General features: G+C 44.4%; 1 protein-coding gene across 7 annotated transcripts; it reads left to right on the top strand.

The window, feature by feature from the left end:
• Positions 1–559: 559 nt before the first annotated feature.
• Positions 560–16,616, top strand: LOC109909000 (heterogeneous nuclear ribonucleoprotein L). 7 transcript variants are annotated; one of them, XM_031795956.1, is made up of 21 exons: positions 560–765; positions 1,315–1,543; positions 1,751–1,933; positions 3,915–3,983; positions 4,062–4,103; positions 4,307–4,351; positions 4,455–4,541; positions 6,865–7,894; positions 9,770–9,888; positions 10,333–10,570; positions 10,663–10,748; positions 11,112–11,208; positions 11,312–11,384; positions 14,022–14,057; positions 14,478–14,549; positions 14,848–15,119; positions 15,215–15,336; positions 15,483–15,684; positions 15,792–15,849; positions 15,939–16,046; positions 16,155–16,616. In XM_031795956.1, the coding sequence occupies exons 8-21, from the start codon at positions 7,820–7,822 to the stop codon at positions 16,211–16,213; spliced, it is 1,617 nt and encodes a 538-aa protein (XP_031651816.1). In that variant the 5' UTR covers positions 560–765; positions 1,315–1,543; positions 1,751–1,933; positions 3,915–3,983; positions 4,062–4,103; positions 4,307–4,351; positions 4,455–4,541; positions 6,865–7,819; the 3' UTR covers positions 16,214–16,616. The 7 variants fall into 7 exon arrangements, with proteins under 7 accessions (XP_031651816.1, XP_031651818.1, XP_031651817.1 ...); XM_031795958.1 differs by having other exon boundaries at positions 4,455–7,894; positions 14,481–14,549; XM_031795957.1 differs by lacking the exon at positions 4,455–4,541.
• Positions 16,617–16,674: the final 58 nt, after the last annotated feature.

The raw sequence follows: 16,674 nt of genomic DNA on the forward strand, positions 1-16,674 counted from the left end.
CTGGGCTAGAGTGGTTACACATGGTCTGCAGTTGTGAGACCAGTTGGACATACTACCAAATTCTCTAAAATGATGGAGGTGGCTTATGGTAGAGAAATGAAAATCTCTGGCAACAGCTCTGGTGGACATTCCTGCAGGCAGCATGCCAATTGCACACTCCCTCAAAACTTGAGACATCTGTGGCATTGTGTTGTGTGACAAAACTGCACATTTTAGAGTGGCCCTTTACTGTCCCCAGCACAAGGTGCACCTGTGTAATGACCATGCTGTTTAATCAGCTTCTTGATATGCCACACATGTCAGGTGGATGGATTATCTTGGCAAGGGAGAAATGCTCACTAACGGGGATGTAACAAATGTGAGCACAAAATTAGAGAGAAATAAGATTTTGTGTGCATGGAATATTTCTGGGATCTTTTATTACACCTCATGAAACACTTTGCATGTTGCGTTTATATTTTTTCAGTATATCTAAAAAATGAATACATATCTGGAACATTTTAGGTATAAACTCAAGACGTCTCTCAAACCTGTATGTCAGAAAAACAACACATGACCTCACTGTTGTGGGCCACATTACTGCGCAAGTGCTGCATTGCACGGGGAGTCTGACAGAACAGTGAATGTTTGTTGGCTAGTGAAGAATTTGAAATCCTGTAAAATAAGTAATCAAAATAAGAAATAATTTAAGACATTTCGCCCATGTTTTATTTCTGTAAATTGAGCAGAGACTGATAAATCAATCGCGGAGCTGTGGGGATAAAGGTAAACGTGCGGACGCCATTGTTACTTGAAATCGAATCTAGTGTAGCTAGCTAGTTTTATAAGGAAGTGTAACGTCTATGGTTAATTTGAGTGTCACTGGCGATAAAATGTCTAGCAACACTATAATAAGGAAGAAACATTGTCAGAGATAGTTAACACCCCGTTATTCACTAAAATTGCGAGCTTGGGTGTATCCATTACGTCGTTCCCGTTGCAAAACGTTTCTTAAATGAAAGCAAATTGAACGAAACGGCGATGGACCTACCTGAATGTGTCCAATAGAAACTCTTATTTTGCTCTGCTAGCTTCCGTTTGGTTCTTAAACGGTATCCGTAATGAATACACCCGTGGCTAGTTGTTTTTTGCCTGCTACCCTTATGTTAACGTTACGCCCCCGGTAGCTTGTATTTATAGCTAATGTTAGCTAGCTATGCTATTTATATTAGTAGCTAGTTAGCTTCATACTCTCAAACACAGTTCAATTTTAACTAACTTTACCTAATTAACTGTTTCATTTAGGATTTTGACAGTTTCTCCCTATTTCCTCAGGTGGGAAGATGTCATATAACTCGTCTTCTCACAGCTCTTCGCCTAACACCGATTGCAAGGTCTATGTTGGGGACTTCATCAACGGTGCTGCTAAGGCTGAGCTAGAGCGGGCGTTCAGTTACTATGGCCCTTTACGCAGCGTTTGGGTGGCCAGGCCCGCATGTTTCGCCTTTGTGGAGTATGAGGATGCCCGTGACGCAGAGGACGCAGTTAAAGGCATGGATGGAAAGTAAGTAACTTTTTATTGACCTACACATCTAACAGCCCATAATGTTTTCACATCAGTTTATACATATTTTGGTTGAAGTGGTGTGTGTTCAGTTTCGGGATATTAATTGTTGTAATTCAGGCCATAATCTTGCAGATGTTGCCCAGTATTACATGTTTTCTTTCATACCCTATTATCACTATATTCTGCCCTCTCTCCCTACCTCAGGGTGCTGTGCGGCTCTCGGGTCCATGTGGAGCTGTCCACTGGCATGTCACGGAAGACCAAACATGACCTCCCCATCCGTCACCACTTTGACTCTCAAGACTGCTGCTACCATTGTGGGGACAGGGGCCACTATGCCTACGACTGCTACCGTTTCAGCAGGAGGGGTGGAGGTCGTCGGAGCAGGTATTCTTCTTGCCCAATATCTGCTGGCTGCCTCTGATATACAGCCAGTAGCAGTCATAATTCTGCAAAGTTTTCCCTTTATACAACATTGTTCTTACTACATTGCAGTATTAATAAGCTTGAGAAAAATGTCACTATGTTATTGAGAAACAATTATGCACAGACAATATGCTGACCTGGTTGGATTCGTCTCAACTGCCGAGGGGCAATGCTGTCCTCTTTATATACTGCTCAAAAAAATAAAGGGAACACTAAAATAACACATCCTAGATCTGAATGAATGAACATAGTTGAATGTGCTGACAAAAAAAATAACACAAATTATCAATGGAAATCAAATTCATCAACCCATAGAGGTCTGGATTTGGAGTAACACTCAAGATTAAAGTGGAAAACCACACTACAGGCTGATCCAACTTTGATGTAATGTCCTTAAAACAAGTCAAAATGAGGCTCAGTAGTGTTTTTATGGCCTCCGTGTGCCTGTATGACCTCCCTACAACGCCTGGGCATGCTCCTGATGAGGTGGTGGATGGTCTCCTGAGGGGTCTCCTCCCAGACCTGGACTAAAGCATCCGCCAACTCCTGGACAGTCTGTGGTGCAATGTGGCGTTGGTGGATGGAACGAGACATGATGTCCCAGATGTGCTCAATTGGATTCAGGTATGGGGGGAACAGACGGGCCAGTCCATAGCATCAATGCCTTCCTCTTGCAGAAACTGCTGACACACTCCAGCCACATGAGGTCTAGCATTGACTTGCATTAGGAGAAACCCAGGGCCAACCGCACCAGCATATGGTCTCACAAGGGGTCTGAGGATCTCATCTCGGTACCTAATGGCAGTCAGGCTACCTCTGGCGAGCACATGGAGGGCTGTGCGGCCCCCCCAAAGAAATGCCACCCCACACCATGACTGACCCACCGCCAAACCGGTCATGCTGGAGGATGTTGCAGGTAGCAGAACGTTTTCCACGGCGTCTCCAGACTCTGTCACGTCTGTCACGTGCTCAGTGTGAACCTGCTTTCATCTGTGAAGAGCACAGGGCGCCAGTGGCGAATTTGCCAATCTTGGTGTTCTCTGGCAAATGCCAAACGTCCTGCACGGTGTTGGGCTGTAAGCACAACCACCACCTGTGGACGTCGGGCCCTCATACCACCCTCATGGAGTCTGTTTCTGACCGTTTGAGCAGACACATGCACATTTGTGGCCTGCTGGATGTCAATTTGCAGGGTTCTGGCTGTGCTCCTCCTTGCACAAAGGCAGAGGTAGCGGTCCTGCTGCTGGGTTGTTGCCCTCCTACGGCCTCCTCCACGTCTCCTGATGTACTGGCCTGTCTCCTGGTAGCGCCTCCATGCTCTGGACACTACGCTGACAGACACAGCAAACCTACTCGCCACAGCTCGCATTGATGTGCCATCCTGGATGAGCTGCACTACCTGAGCCACTTGTGTGGGTTGTAGACTCCGTCTCATGCTACCACTAGAGTGAAAGCACCGCCAGCATTCAAAAGTGACCAAAACATCAGCCAGGAAGGATAGGAACTGAGAAGTGGTCTGTGGTCACCACCTGTAGAACCACTCCTTTATTGGGGGTGTCTTGCTAATTGCCTATAATTTCCACCTGTTGTCTATTCCATTTGCACAACAGCATGTGAAATTTATTGTCAATCAGTGTTGCTTCCTAAGTGGACAGTTTGATTTCACAGAAGTGTGATTGACTTGGAGTTACATTGTTTTTAAGTGTTATTTTTTTGAGCAGTGTATTTCAATACTGTGGTAATATATCAGAGCAGGGGTCCTTAAACTTTTTCAGATCGAGACCCAAATGACAAATGGACTGTCCTCCTGTGAGCCAAATTGTCCTCCGATCCAAATTAAGTAGAAATAGTGTGTGATTATAGATGTCTTCTCAACTGGTGACCCACCTTTCACAGAAAAACCCTGTATTGGAGACATCACAGCCTGTTTCTTGTATTCCAGATCGCGGTCTCGTTCCGGATCCAGGTCACGTGGCAGCTGTTATCGATCCCGTTCCCGCAGCAATGACCGGTAAGTAAACAGAGTTTTTGCTACTGTCATTCAAACCTCTTCCTGTGCTGATACTGATCTCTCTCTCCTACAACACAGCAGCATGCACCGCTCCCCATCTTATCCCAAACATAGGAAGAGGTAATTGTCTACGGTTAATTTTGCATGCTGATGACATTGCATTTTTCTTATTGTCATAGGAAGTATAGTCTACATTTCTATTCTGAGCAAACCTGTTGTTCCTGCAAATGCATTCATATGATTGTTTTCATTTAATTTATCTATTAGCTTCAAAACAGGTCATTTTCTTGAAACACTTAAAACACTTCCCACTTCCATATTAGGTCCGGCTCCCCTGTGTGGTCCAAGTCCAGGACATCTGTTAGGAGGTAAACCACTTGTGTATTACAGTTGCACAATAATTTCCTCCTGTCTATGGATCCCATCTGAAGTTGGGGTGCCTGTGTTTTTGCTCCCATGTTTTTTTTGCAGTCGTTCTCGGTCAGGGTCCCGGGCCAGAGGGCCCTCGGTGTCCCGCTCTCTCTCCAGATCCCGCTCTCCCAGCCATAAGAGGAATAGGTTAGCTTTCTGCCTCGTCAACCCATACCTTCACAGCTGCTCCTGTACTGTGTAAATGCCATGACTTAAAATGATCGTCTTTGCCTTGTAGCCCATATTGTACAATACTGCTAATTATACTTAATTTGGATGATTTGGAGTATTCTTTTGCAAATGTGCTGGAAGCCCCCCCTCTCCCCTCTTTTAATCAAATTTTTCAGAGATGACACTCTACATTCACTCAGCTTAAGTTTAGGTATATTGCTATCTGTTAGACAGGGCTAGGTGTGATCAGGTAAGTCATGGGTAGCTGCCCCCTCAGACCAGCCTCCACCCGAAGTCTGCGGAGTCGACCTTCCAGAACGCACAGAGCGACAACTCATCAGAGAGATGGCTGCTGCTGGAGATGGGGAGGGGAAAGAAATAGTCAGGGACTCTAACACACCCCAAACTAGAGTGAGGAACACCGCCCCCAAACCCCCCTCCCCCTTTATCTTTTCCAAATACCTGATTTTAATGTTCTTTTCTCTTGGAGGTCCCTCTCCTAGAATGACCAGGCCAGACCTTGATTAGCTTCAGAGAGTTGCACACTATACTCTGAGAAACAGAGGCTGTTGGGTGACGGCTGGGGGAGTGGGGCTCTTCTCTTTTCTCTTCTCCCTCAGATCCAGCCTCAATTTGATTAGCTTCAGAGGGCGAGAGAACCTCAAAAACCCAAAATAGAAATCTGTCGTGATCAGACTCCAGTGACCAATCGCATCAGGCCTTTTTTTAAAGAGTGTGGGGAGTCGACTGACTGCAGAAGCACTGACCAGGGTCATCCTTGCTGTGTTAACGTCCTCCCTGAGGGTGAAAAGGGCTGACCAGAAATCAGCTTGCGCCGCGCTGGTTAAAGAGGTCGCCTGATGAACGTTCTGACGAGACACATCATCCTACGTGCTTACACACAGTTGTTCCACCCACCACACTCCCTCCCAGAACCCATGCACCGCAGACTTGAACGCTGAGCCAAGTTCAGTCGACAAGTTAAGGCCCCTTCCCTACCGAGCCCGGCCTCTTGCTTAGCTTCTGAGAGGGTGAGAAAGGAGAGCTGACAAGAGATCAGACTTCAAGACCCTCCGAGTGTGTCTTCGAGTTCTAGAATCCGTCGCTACTCTGTACATGTTGTTTCTGCCACTGTCTCCAAAGGTAATGAAAACTCGAGTCAATGTCATTCATGATCAGAACGCAGACGTATAGTCTGATACTCCCTAACATACTGTACACTAACATTCAACTATACAGAGCATGCACTGTCCAAATCCACAGGTGTGTGTGTCTGTCTGTGGGTGGGTATATGAGTGTTGAATATTATCTTTGGAGACATATTATCCTGGGTGTAGTGATAAGTGTAGGATTTATTTTAGGGGGAATGTAGATACCTTGATGGCGCTTGTCCTGAAGTGTCTGCACATAGGTGATAGTTTACCATATCGAGGTAGGATTCTAAAGACGTGTGCTTGCAAAAAGCAAGTTTATTTTATTTGGTCAGTGTTTGTTTTGTGTGCAATTCTTAATTCAGATCCTACCATTGTCTTTTGTTTCATTGTGTGAAAATGCAAGGGATGGTTTTATCACCTCAAACCCCCTTTAAAACATCCCAGTCTCAACACCCATCTCCTTCATTTCCTTGACCTCTGGTACTTTCACTTGTTGATTTAATTATGCAAAATTAGGGTACCCCTCCCTACATGTTATAATTATTGGATGTTGGCGGTATCCAGTGTAGCTGTAATGTGTTGTATTTATAACGTGTCCTGACCAAGGCGAACTGGTTGTAGTGGGACACAGTGCATTATGGGCAGTAGTGGATAAAGTACCCAATTGTCATACTTGAGTAAAAGTAAAGAGACCTTCATAGAAAATGACTCGGCTAGCCAGGGGCAAGCTCCAACACTGACATAATTTACCAACGAAGCATGTGTTTAGTGAGTCTGCCAGATCAGAGGCAGAAGGGATGACCAGGGTTGTTCTCTTGATAAGTGTGTGAATTCAAACATTCTTCTGTCCTCCTAAGCATTCAGAGTACTCTTTGGCGTCAGGTAAAATGTAGTAAAAAAGTACATAATTTTATTTGGGAGTGAAGTAAAAGTTGTCAAAAATATAAATAGTGAAGTACAGATACTTGAAAATACAACTTAAGTACTTTACACCACTGATTATGGGCCAGCAGGGTTGGAGCTGTGATTGGTTCTGAGATGGGTGCTGGGCTAGTTGAGTGGACAAGATGGGTGCCGGCCAGGCTGCCTGTTGATTGGACATGCTCTGTCTGCCCTGTTCTTACACCATTCTCTGTCTGTTTCAGTCGTTCCAGATCTCCAAGCCAGAAAAAGAGCCCCACCTCAGGGGAAGATTGATTTGAAGACTAAACTCGTCCCCATCCCCCTCCAACCAACTGGTTTTAGCCTTGCAGCTATTTGTTTTGTCTTTGTTCCCTGCATTGATTAGAATCTACCCCTACTTTTCTGATGCTGTATAATTACACTCTACAGGATTAGTTTCATATCTAACCATGCATCCCTTACATGGTCACATTCCTAAAATGGCTCTTGTGTGTGTCAAAACAGTTCAAATAGCTAATTTCAGAAGTGGGATTTGTGAGCCAGAACTTCGTATTTGTTATTATTTCTTATCTACTATATTCAGCGTGGCATTGCGTTAAAGAGCTGTAAGATACTTTAAATGTTGCTTTCCCTTTTTTATGACACTGGCAGATTTTGGAATAAATCGACACATTAATTCAGTATTATTCTTTTGAACATTGGGAACATCTACAGAATGTGTCTTACATGAAGATGTTTTATAGTGAAAAAGGAAATGACATGGTATGTTTGCCATGAGAAATGGTTTGCAGTCAATAAGTTTTCATTTTCAAATTTATACCCCACCTAATGCGTCGTACATAAAAACAGCCATTAGCTGTGGTATATTTGTAATCTTGGCTCTTTTCAACTTTGCTGATTAAAGTCCATTCTCAAAAAGCTGTAACCACCTAGATCACTCGCCTGAATTGAAAATGTATTTATTGTAGAAATAAAGATTATCTTAACCTTATTTTTTTTTACAGATAACAGATCAATACAGTAGTAGTGGTTTGAGCTCTGGCTATAAGATAAATTGGTGATGGCGTTATTGACGTGCCTTTTAGGCCAATTGGAAACCGCAGCGGACTCTTCAAGGCGGGCCCATGTGTGTCTTTTTCAATACTTTCCCGTCCATTTCATACGGTCGCTGCTACCAACCTTATTAACTGGGACAACATGGCTATGGCAGGCCGTTATTACGAAGGCGGCAGGGCAACGAAAAGACTAAAAACCAACGACGGAATGACAACGGTAAATAATGAATGCTGATTTCAGTGATATAGCGAAATGCATTTAAGCACATGCATTGCAATGTACTCTTTAAATAACACAATCTCACATACTCATGACGCGGCGTTTCAAAAAAGATATGGCACCCAGCAACGTTAGCTAGCTCGCTTTCCCTTGTTCCACGATGTTAAACTTTTTTTTGTGAAATACCATTCGTTCTGTGTGTATGTTTAGCTTAAATTGTCCGTGGAGTAAACATATCTCAATGTAACTAGTTAGCTAACTGGCTATCTAGTTCTGTTTTTCCAACAATTGTCTAGCTAACGTTAGCTGGCCTTTTTTCCGTTTGAATGAATGGGAGGGTGCAATTCAGGCCACGCCACAAATCATACGGTAGCTAACGTTAGCTAGCGGTAGCGTTATTGCTTTGTTCTAGCTTAGCGGTGTCGTTTTGCCAAACAACGAACACGAGTGGGTGTGTAAATTGAAATAAACCTAGTAAGATGCATTATTGACTCGTTATTTGATGTAGCCGGTAACTAGTTAGCGAGCTAATTAGTTTGCTTCTTTACCCAGTCAACATTTTAACATTCTCGAAATGCACCTTATCGGGGGCCATGTTCTCGTAATATTAGGGATAACAAAATACATTTCCTCACTAATATTCCCAACAGTTTAAGCTGAATAGTTACCCCTACTTCATGACATTTCGTCTGGTAGTGTTAATCTTTCCCGCAAAGGTGAATAAAATCGAGTTTAGATTGGAAATCGAATGGATTGTAATTACACATGAATAGCTGTCCAACTCCGTGGTGAAGGAAGTTTGAACTCCACCAACGGAGTTTAAGCAGAGCAGGCTTTGTGGAATTCAGCTCTAATTTTTTTTTTTTTTTTAATCTAACAAGGATAGTTAGTGAATAACAAATTGTTATTCGATTCAATTCGGGCTCCCGAGTGGTGCAGCGGTCTAAGGCGCTTCATATCAGTGCTAGAGATGTCACTACAGACACCCTGGTTCGAATCCAAGCTCTATCACAACTGGCCGTGATTGGGAGGCCACGGGGCAGCGCACAATTGGCCCAGCGTCGTCCAGGTTTGGCCGGTGTATGCATCATTGTTGATAAGAATGTGGTCTTAACTGGCTTGCCAAGTTAAATAAAATAACTTGTTTAGTCTCTGTGGTTGCGTGCCTTTGTCGAAATCCACACGTAAAAAAATATCAAATAACGTAACAATCACCTTTCGTTGAGATTCAATGGACACAGTCGGTGGTTGTATTTGGTTAACTAACGTTTATTGGATTAGTATGGATTTCAGCACGCAACAGCACAGGGCATGGCTACCAGGTAAGCCTTTCATAGTTTTTATTTTTAAATATTGACCTTGGGTGAATCAATGTAGTCGGTGCTGAATTATGCAAAGCCTGGTCTCTACTCAACTCAATTTATTTCACTGTGTAGTTCAGTTTAGTCAGCTAGCTACATACATTGGAGTCCTCAATTCTTATAATGCATGCTGAGCTAAACGGGAAACGTGAGTTTATTGCTTGACTTTCTTTTTTTAACTAAGCAAGTCAGTTAAGAAATCATTCTTATTTACAATGTCAGCCTCCTGCGGGGACGGGCTGGGATAAAAAATAAAATAAACATAGGACAAAACACACATCACGACAAGACAACACTACATAAAGAGAGACCTAAGAGGACAACGCAGCATGGCAGCAACACAACATGGCAGCATCATAATACATGGTACAAACACTATTGGGCACAGTCAACAGCACAAAGGGGCAAGAAGGCAGAGACAACAATGCATTATGAGAAGCAGCCACAACTGTCAGTAAGTGTCCATGATTTAGCCATTGAATGGAGATAATGGGCCTGTTCTTTTTTGCAGGAGGGCTATGATGACCCACATAAGACACTTCCCTCTCCAGTTGTGCATGTGCGGGGCTTGGTGGACGGCATTACGGAGGCTGACCTTGTGGAGGCTCTGCAGGAGTTTGGAGCTATTAGGTGATGAATATGCACCTTGAGTAACTGTCTGCTTTATAAAAAAAAATCTGCGTGTTTCTTCTTCAAGACAACCGGGAAATGGCTCGGGCAGAAGCAGACTGGTACCCAGGCTACTTCACTTACAATGCACACATTTCACGGTCAAAATTTTGCTCCACACAATGCAACCATTTATAGTTGGTTACTGTTAAATCAGTGATCGCTGTCTTTACCTCAGAGGAGCTTCTGGGTGTGCAGGCTTGTGTTATAACACAATTGATTCAGCTGACGTTCCCAATGAGCAACTAGAATCCGGTGGGTGGGAGAGCTGAATCAAAAACCAGCTCACCCAGAAGCACTCCAGGGGAGGCTTGGTCACCTCTGGTCTGTAAGCAAAGCAAGTAAAGAAATGGTGTCCTGTTGACTTGGTTATGCGTCCTCCATTAATATAACTTTTGTTTACAGCTATGTGGTGGTTATGCCCAAGAAGCGTCAAGCCCTGGTTGAGTACGAGGATCTGAATGGGTCGTGTACTGCTGTGACGTATGCCAATGACAACCAGATCTACATTTCCGGGCACCCAGCCTTTGTCAACTACTCCACCAGCCAGAAGATCTCCCGGCCAGGCGACCCGGACGATTCTAGAAGTGTCAACAATGTGCTACTTCTCACCATCATGAACCCAATCTACCCCGTTACCACGGTAAAGTGCGGGCCACCTCTACCTAACCTGTTGATTCTGTTGTGCTGTGTACTTCAATATTATTTCTGATTATGTGAATTACTTGTCTACAGGATGTGCTCTACACGGTCTGCAATAACTGCGGCCCTGTCCAGAGGATTGTCATCTTCCGGAAGAATGGTGTTCAAGCCATGGTGGAATATCCTTTGCCGCTAATTTTTGGTTGTTGAAAATGTAGGTATTTTGTGAAACAGTTGCATGCTCTCTGGTAATCCTGGGTGAAACTAAAACTTCTGGAATTTTAAATTGACATACTGTCTCTACATACCATGTCAGGCAGTCTGCATTCTGGAACATGTCATTTGTTTGTAGCACATACTGTATGTGATGATTGATAGACTATTTACCTGAATTCTTTATATATATAAAAATGTATTAGCACAACGACTTGTAAACAAGGGCTTGTGCAATAAGCGCCGGAATTACCAGAACGTGTTATGGTGTCTGCGCGAGGTGCTGTTCTCAGGACTAGTCTGCACGTCCTTTCCTTGACTCCCAAAACGTTTGATTCGGTGCAGAGTGCACAGAGGGCGAAGGCCTCCCTTAACGGGGCAGACATCTACTCTGGCTGCTGCACCCTGAAGATTGAATATGCCAAGGTAGAGAAACATGCACATCCATAGCGCTGAAGAGCTTCTAGTGTTCCATGAAATGGACTTTGAAAAATGCTTTGATGGAATTCATTTGTATATTCTCCCACAGCCAACTCGTCTCAATGTGTTCAAGAATGACCAGGACACTTGGGACTACACCAACCCCAACCTGGGTGGTCAAGGTAACGCATACAGCCATCTGTGGTCCTTGCTGACACTACCAGCACCCTTACTGCCACTGTGGGGGAGGGAAGGGGGCGTTGGGTGGTAGACCTTCAGGGGTAATGCCACTGGGCACAGGAAGTGCTCTTTTAACCAGCTCAATATCCAACTCCTTCAAATGGTCGCAGGGCTGGGTTGGTATCTTTCTCACCAGCTGTAATATTGGTTTAGCGAATTACAGTTAACTCTTGTCTTGGGCTCCATTTCAGTGGCATTATAACTGAAGTGATGATACAATGTCCGTCGCACAGCTAGACACGCTAGGGATGAAAGGAACAGCTGAATGGCCAGATATTCTTCACTGGAGACTAGTTATTGCTCAAGGCTTTTACTTAAATGTAAAAAAAAGTGACCTCCTTAGCCCAGTGCTATCAGATCTAATGGTAAGTGGGCACTAAGGGTACCAAATCAAGGTCCTGTGAGTTCTGGCATGCATCTTTTCTAGTTTGGCGATGACTGACTTGCAACCGAAGCTTGGGAAAGTAATAAAACTACCCGAAGAAGCAGTCATTTTTTTGCTCATTCATTGTGAGGGAAGGAAGCATTCTAGAATGTTGCTTGTAAATCTCACCACTGAGCCATTCATGTCATACATTCTTGTCTGAATATCTGCTTGATGGCTTCTCAGCAGTGTCTGATACAGTGACATTATGCCTGTGTAAAAATATACTTATACATACTGAGTGATCTGTATTATTTTTGCCATGGCAACCAATCTGATGCACTGCCCATGGATACATCAAGTTGTAAGACTAGACAGCCTGAGCATAGATACCCACTCGTCTCTTGTGAAGCTGGGTCTACTGACAGCCAATTGCTCATTTCATTCCCAGTGCACTTGCCAATGTTTAGATCTGTTCATCTATACAGGCTACTTTAAGCATAGACTATACTGCAAAACAAAAGCCAGTCTAGCTTCTCGTCGGAACACCTTGGAGCAACACATTTCCATATATGCATCGGAGACACATTGTTGCCATCAACACTACTCTCAACACCACCTCAACCTCACCGCTCCTACGTCAATAAGGACACATCCACTTGCAACCGCATAGCTCCAAAGCCACGAAGACATCCCCTATACCTTTTCTATGGCATGACACATTTTCCATGGGGGGTTTGGTTGCTAGTACATTGGCACTAAGCTGTGCTTTCCACACCTTCCCAGTTTTGAGACCCCAGCAAGACATGCCTGACACATTGAAACACGCCATCACCCAGGTCTCACCTGCAAGTCATCACCTGATACACATCCACAGGAGACCCACCTTATAAAGACAACATCCAGAGACCCGTAGTGACGAGCATGCTCACACAAACACAAAACAGATGAACCATACTGATACAAACCAGTTGCTCAAGACTACACAGTCCTGTCCTGTTCTCTGTACCTGCCTGTCTTTGGTGGTGCAGGTGGTTTTGCTCTCTTGTGCCCTGCTCCTGGTGTTTAACATATCAAACACTACTCAAAACCCTCCACTCCTGTTGCTGCACTGACTCCATAGATGATTCGCACCGTCACTGTCAGGCTGTAGCCAGTCACATGGGAAGGAATACAACAGACAACTGATGAAGACACTACAAACATGAACAAGCATACGCACATTCAGACAGGCCATATTTTTCTCCCCATATATGCATACCTTATGGAGTCGGGTGTTCCGTTTTGCCTCTTCTCTTTCCCCCCTCCTTTCCTCCCTCTACTGTTCTTGCAACATGCATCCCTGTCTAGTTTCTCCATCTTTTTCTGAATGCAGCTCTTTTGTGGAAATTTGACCTTTTTTAGTACCTGTGTAACACCTTCCATGTGACGCAGGTCTGGAAATTTGCGCCTAATGAGGACCCAGGTCTGAAATGTGCCAAATGGCTGCTTTACGGCCTGCCATTGGCGTGTGTTCGATAAGACACTTGGAGAGTGGACCACCAACCACAATGGAAATTGCCACAAAAAAGGGGCAGAAATGCGACTAAGGTGGAAATGTTCATCCAAAGAAGAGTGGAGTGAAAGGATGAAATGAACACGGAGAGAAGTAATGGACCCACTGCCAAATAACAGCCAGTGTCTCCAGCCTCAATCTTTGTCCCCCAATATATCCATGCTGTAAGTAAACTGATCCCCAGTTTGTTACACAACACATGTTCCATTTCTTACACTCGGGATGTCTTCAAAAATATATTGTGATATTGTCGTCCTTGAAGGTATTTTTGTTATTTTTCTGACTTTATATGGTGTTCCACTCCCCCTGTTCTCAGTGACACCATATTTCCCCTTGGAGGGGACTTGTGCTTTCCCTGTGGACATTTTGTCCTCTGTTGAATGACTTGTCTGAATAAAGCTGGTGTTTGGGTGGCTCTCCACTAAGTGGCTATATGAGACTTGTACGTAGAATTGAAATGTGACGTATTTGAATATCCTAGTTATGGTATGGAGATAATGGACTGAATGTATTAAAATAGTTTAAATAGTAGAATGTTGAAACGGTCCGATTTTAAGTGCACCCGTGATGCTTTTCTGAATTTTTATCAACTATCCATGTGTGGGTGAATGTGTTCAATCTGGCCTGAATTTAATGTGTATGAGATGTGTACCTGTACAGATGCAGAAGCTGATGGCAATGGGAGCAATGCTGGAGGTGTGTTTGCAGATTTCTGTTGGCTTCATTCTCACCCACCTCGTTCTCCCTTATACCATATGCTAAAACATTTCAAATGATTTATCTAGAGTTCAGGATTGTTTACTTGTTAGCATTTGTTAATTCATTCTTAGCTGTAGTAATACGTTTGTTTGCTTTAACATTCATTTTGTCATAGAAACTTATCCAACCTTTGGCATCAAAATGCCATGGCTGAAGCGGCTGTAGATATACTATGGAGATGTTTTTGTTCAGTGGTTAGTGTGCTTTCTCTAGATGTGGAGGTCGTCTTGTGTGCTCTCCTTAATTCTAATTGAACATCCGCTACTGCGCTGCGTTGTCCTGTTTCTTTCCAAATGATCTATCGCTCTTCCTCCCCTCTTTTTCCTTCCTCTGCCTCCTGCCTTCATCACCTCTCAGAAGATGGGAGTGCCAACCCCAACAAGCGTGTGAGAGCGCCGGCTCTGCTGGGAGACCACCCTCCAGAGTACGGTAAGGCTTTAGGCCCAGGGGGGGGGCGCACACGGGCTGGCCCTTTTTGTAGTGCTCTCCTCACCCTAAATTCACCTGCAAAGTGCAGGTGGTGGGTAAAAATGTATGACTAAAAATGGGTACCCCACAGTGGCAGCGAAGTGGTGTGGTACATTTTCTTAGCTCACCTAATGGAATGTGCCAACCTTTCATCAAATGTTTTCGTCATGGTGAAATTGACCACTTCTTTGGAATGTCTACCCTTTATCCCTATCAAGCCATGGTTCCTGTTTGAGCCTGTGGTCCCTTCTGTTCCCAGCTGGTGGTTACCATGGATATGACGAAAGCGGTTATGGTCCCCCGCCCCCCCCACACTACAGCGAGGGCCGTCGCATGGGTCCTCCCATGAGGGGACGAGGGGGGGCACACAGCTACGGTGGGGGACCTGGCTACGGCCCTCCCCCTCCACCCCCCGGCGAGTACAGTGCCCACGCAGACTCCCCTGTAGTCATGGTCTACGGTCTGGAGCCTGCCAAGATGAATGCAGATAAGGTGTTCAACGTTTTCTGTCTCTACGGCAATGTGGAGCGGGTAAGTGTGGCGGGAAAGGAGGCAAGCCATATCAGTTATTTCCACAAGAGCCTGCTGGTATTGAGTGACTCCATATATCTGGTCCCCTACCTCAGGTGAAGTTTATGAAGAGTAAGCCAGGAGCAGCCATGGTGGAGATGGGAGACTGTTACGCTGTGGATCGGGCCATCACTCACCTCAACAACAACTTCCTGTTTGGACAGAAGCTCAACGTCTGGTAAGATGTATATCTGAAATGCCTGTTCATTCAGTGCCTTGTCATGTAAAGTTAGTGCTTAATCGTATTCCCTGCCTCTTGCCATAATAAGTGACTGTTCTGTGAGGCTTGTACAAGTTCCGTCTCATGCTCTTTTCCCTTTGTAGTGTGTCTAAGCAGCAGGCCATCATGCCCGGCCAGTCTTACGAGCTGGAGGACGGCAGCACCAGCTTTAAGGACTTCCACGGCTCCCGCAACAACCGCTTCACCTCCCCAGAACAGGCTGCCAAGAACCGCATTCAGCACCCCAGCAGCGTCCTGCACTTCTTCAACGCCCAGCCAGACTCGTCCGTAGAGATTTTCACTCAGGTGAGTCCCAAAGCATGCTGATGAACCATTGTATTTAGGGAGCAGTGAAATAAAGACCCAATGTGCCTACAAAACAAATCAATTGACCGCTGCCTTGTTGTTCTCAGATCTGTGAAGAGGTTTGTGTCAAAGCCCCTGCAAACATCAAACTTTTCACGGGAAAGAGTAAGTGTACATTCTAATGTCATTTTGAAACCACATACTATTTGGTATGCATGACAGTGGTGCTAAACTGAGTTGGGCTGTCTTATTAGGTGCAGGTCCAGGTGAACGCAGCTCTTCAGGGCTGTTGGAGTGGGAGTCGATCAACGACGCCATGGAGGCCTTGTCCATGATAAACCACTACCAGATGAAGAACGCAAGTAAGTGTTTAAGCACTAAGCCTATATATAAAGTAATTTCACTGTTTATTCAAATGGTGTAGGGTGGTGATTGCTGTTTTCTAATAGCTTCCGTCTTTGTCTCTTCAGCTGGCCCGTACCCATACACCCTCAAGCTGTGCTTTTCTACCGCTCAGCATGCAACCTAAACAGCCACCACAATCATGGACAATGTTCCACATCAAACCATCATCCCTACAGTCTTCACCCCTATTTTGACCATGTCTGTTTTAGGCAGTTAATGAGTTTGTCCGCAGTCATATTGGTTTGTCCTTATTTGATATTGAGCTCATAAAAGCGAGTTGTGTGAACTGGTAAAGTAGATTGTTTTTATTCCTGATGGATGAAATAAGGAAAGGCTTTTGTATAAGTATTGTTTTGCATATTTTATTACTCCGTGTGTTTTTGTTTTATCTCTTCCTGCTCAGTACCATGCCTCTACAAGTCTGTATTTGGAGGAAGGAGTGTTTTATTTGGTTGGAAATTATCAATTTCAAGAAATTTATCTTGAGAGCCCTCAATAAAGGAACTTTATTCCAGTTTGCCAGTTAACAATTTTGTTGTTCAATTATACTACTAACTATTGTAAGAATTCTAACGTTATCCTGTA

This window comes from Oncorhynchus kisutch, linkage group LG18 (assembly GCF_002021735.2).
Source record: "Oncorhynchus kisutch isolate 150728-3 linkage group LG18, Okis_V2, whole genome shotgun sequence".
NCBI lineage: Eukaryota > Metazoa > Chordata > Actinopteri > Salmoniformes > Salmonidae > Oncorhynchus > Oncorhynchus kisutch.

What these genes read in the sequence shown, in the direction of transcription:
- LOC109909000 (XM_031795956.1), top strand. Translation starts at nt 7,820, where the DNA reads ATGGCTATGGCAGGCCGTTATTACGAAGGCGGCAGGGCAACGAAAAGA. An exon ending in GGACAGAAGCTCAACGTCTG is followed by an intron (nt 15,337 to 15,482) that starts GTAAGATGTATA and finishes TTCCCTTTGTAG; the next exon opens with TGTGTCTAAGCAGCAGGCCA. An exon ending in CTACCAGATGAAGAACGCAA is followed by an intron (nt 16,047 to 16,154) that starts GTAAGTGTTTAA and finishes TTGTCTCTTCAG; the next exon opens with CTGGCCCGTACCCATACACC.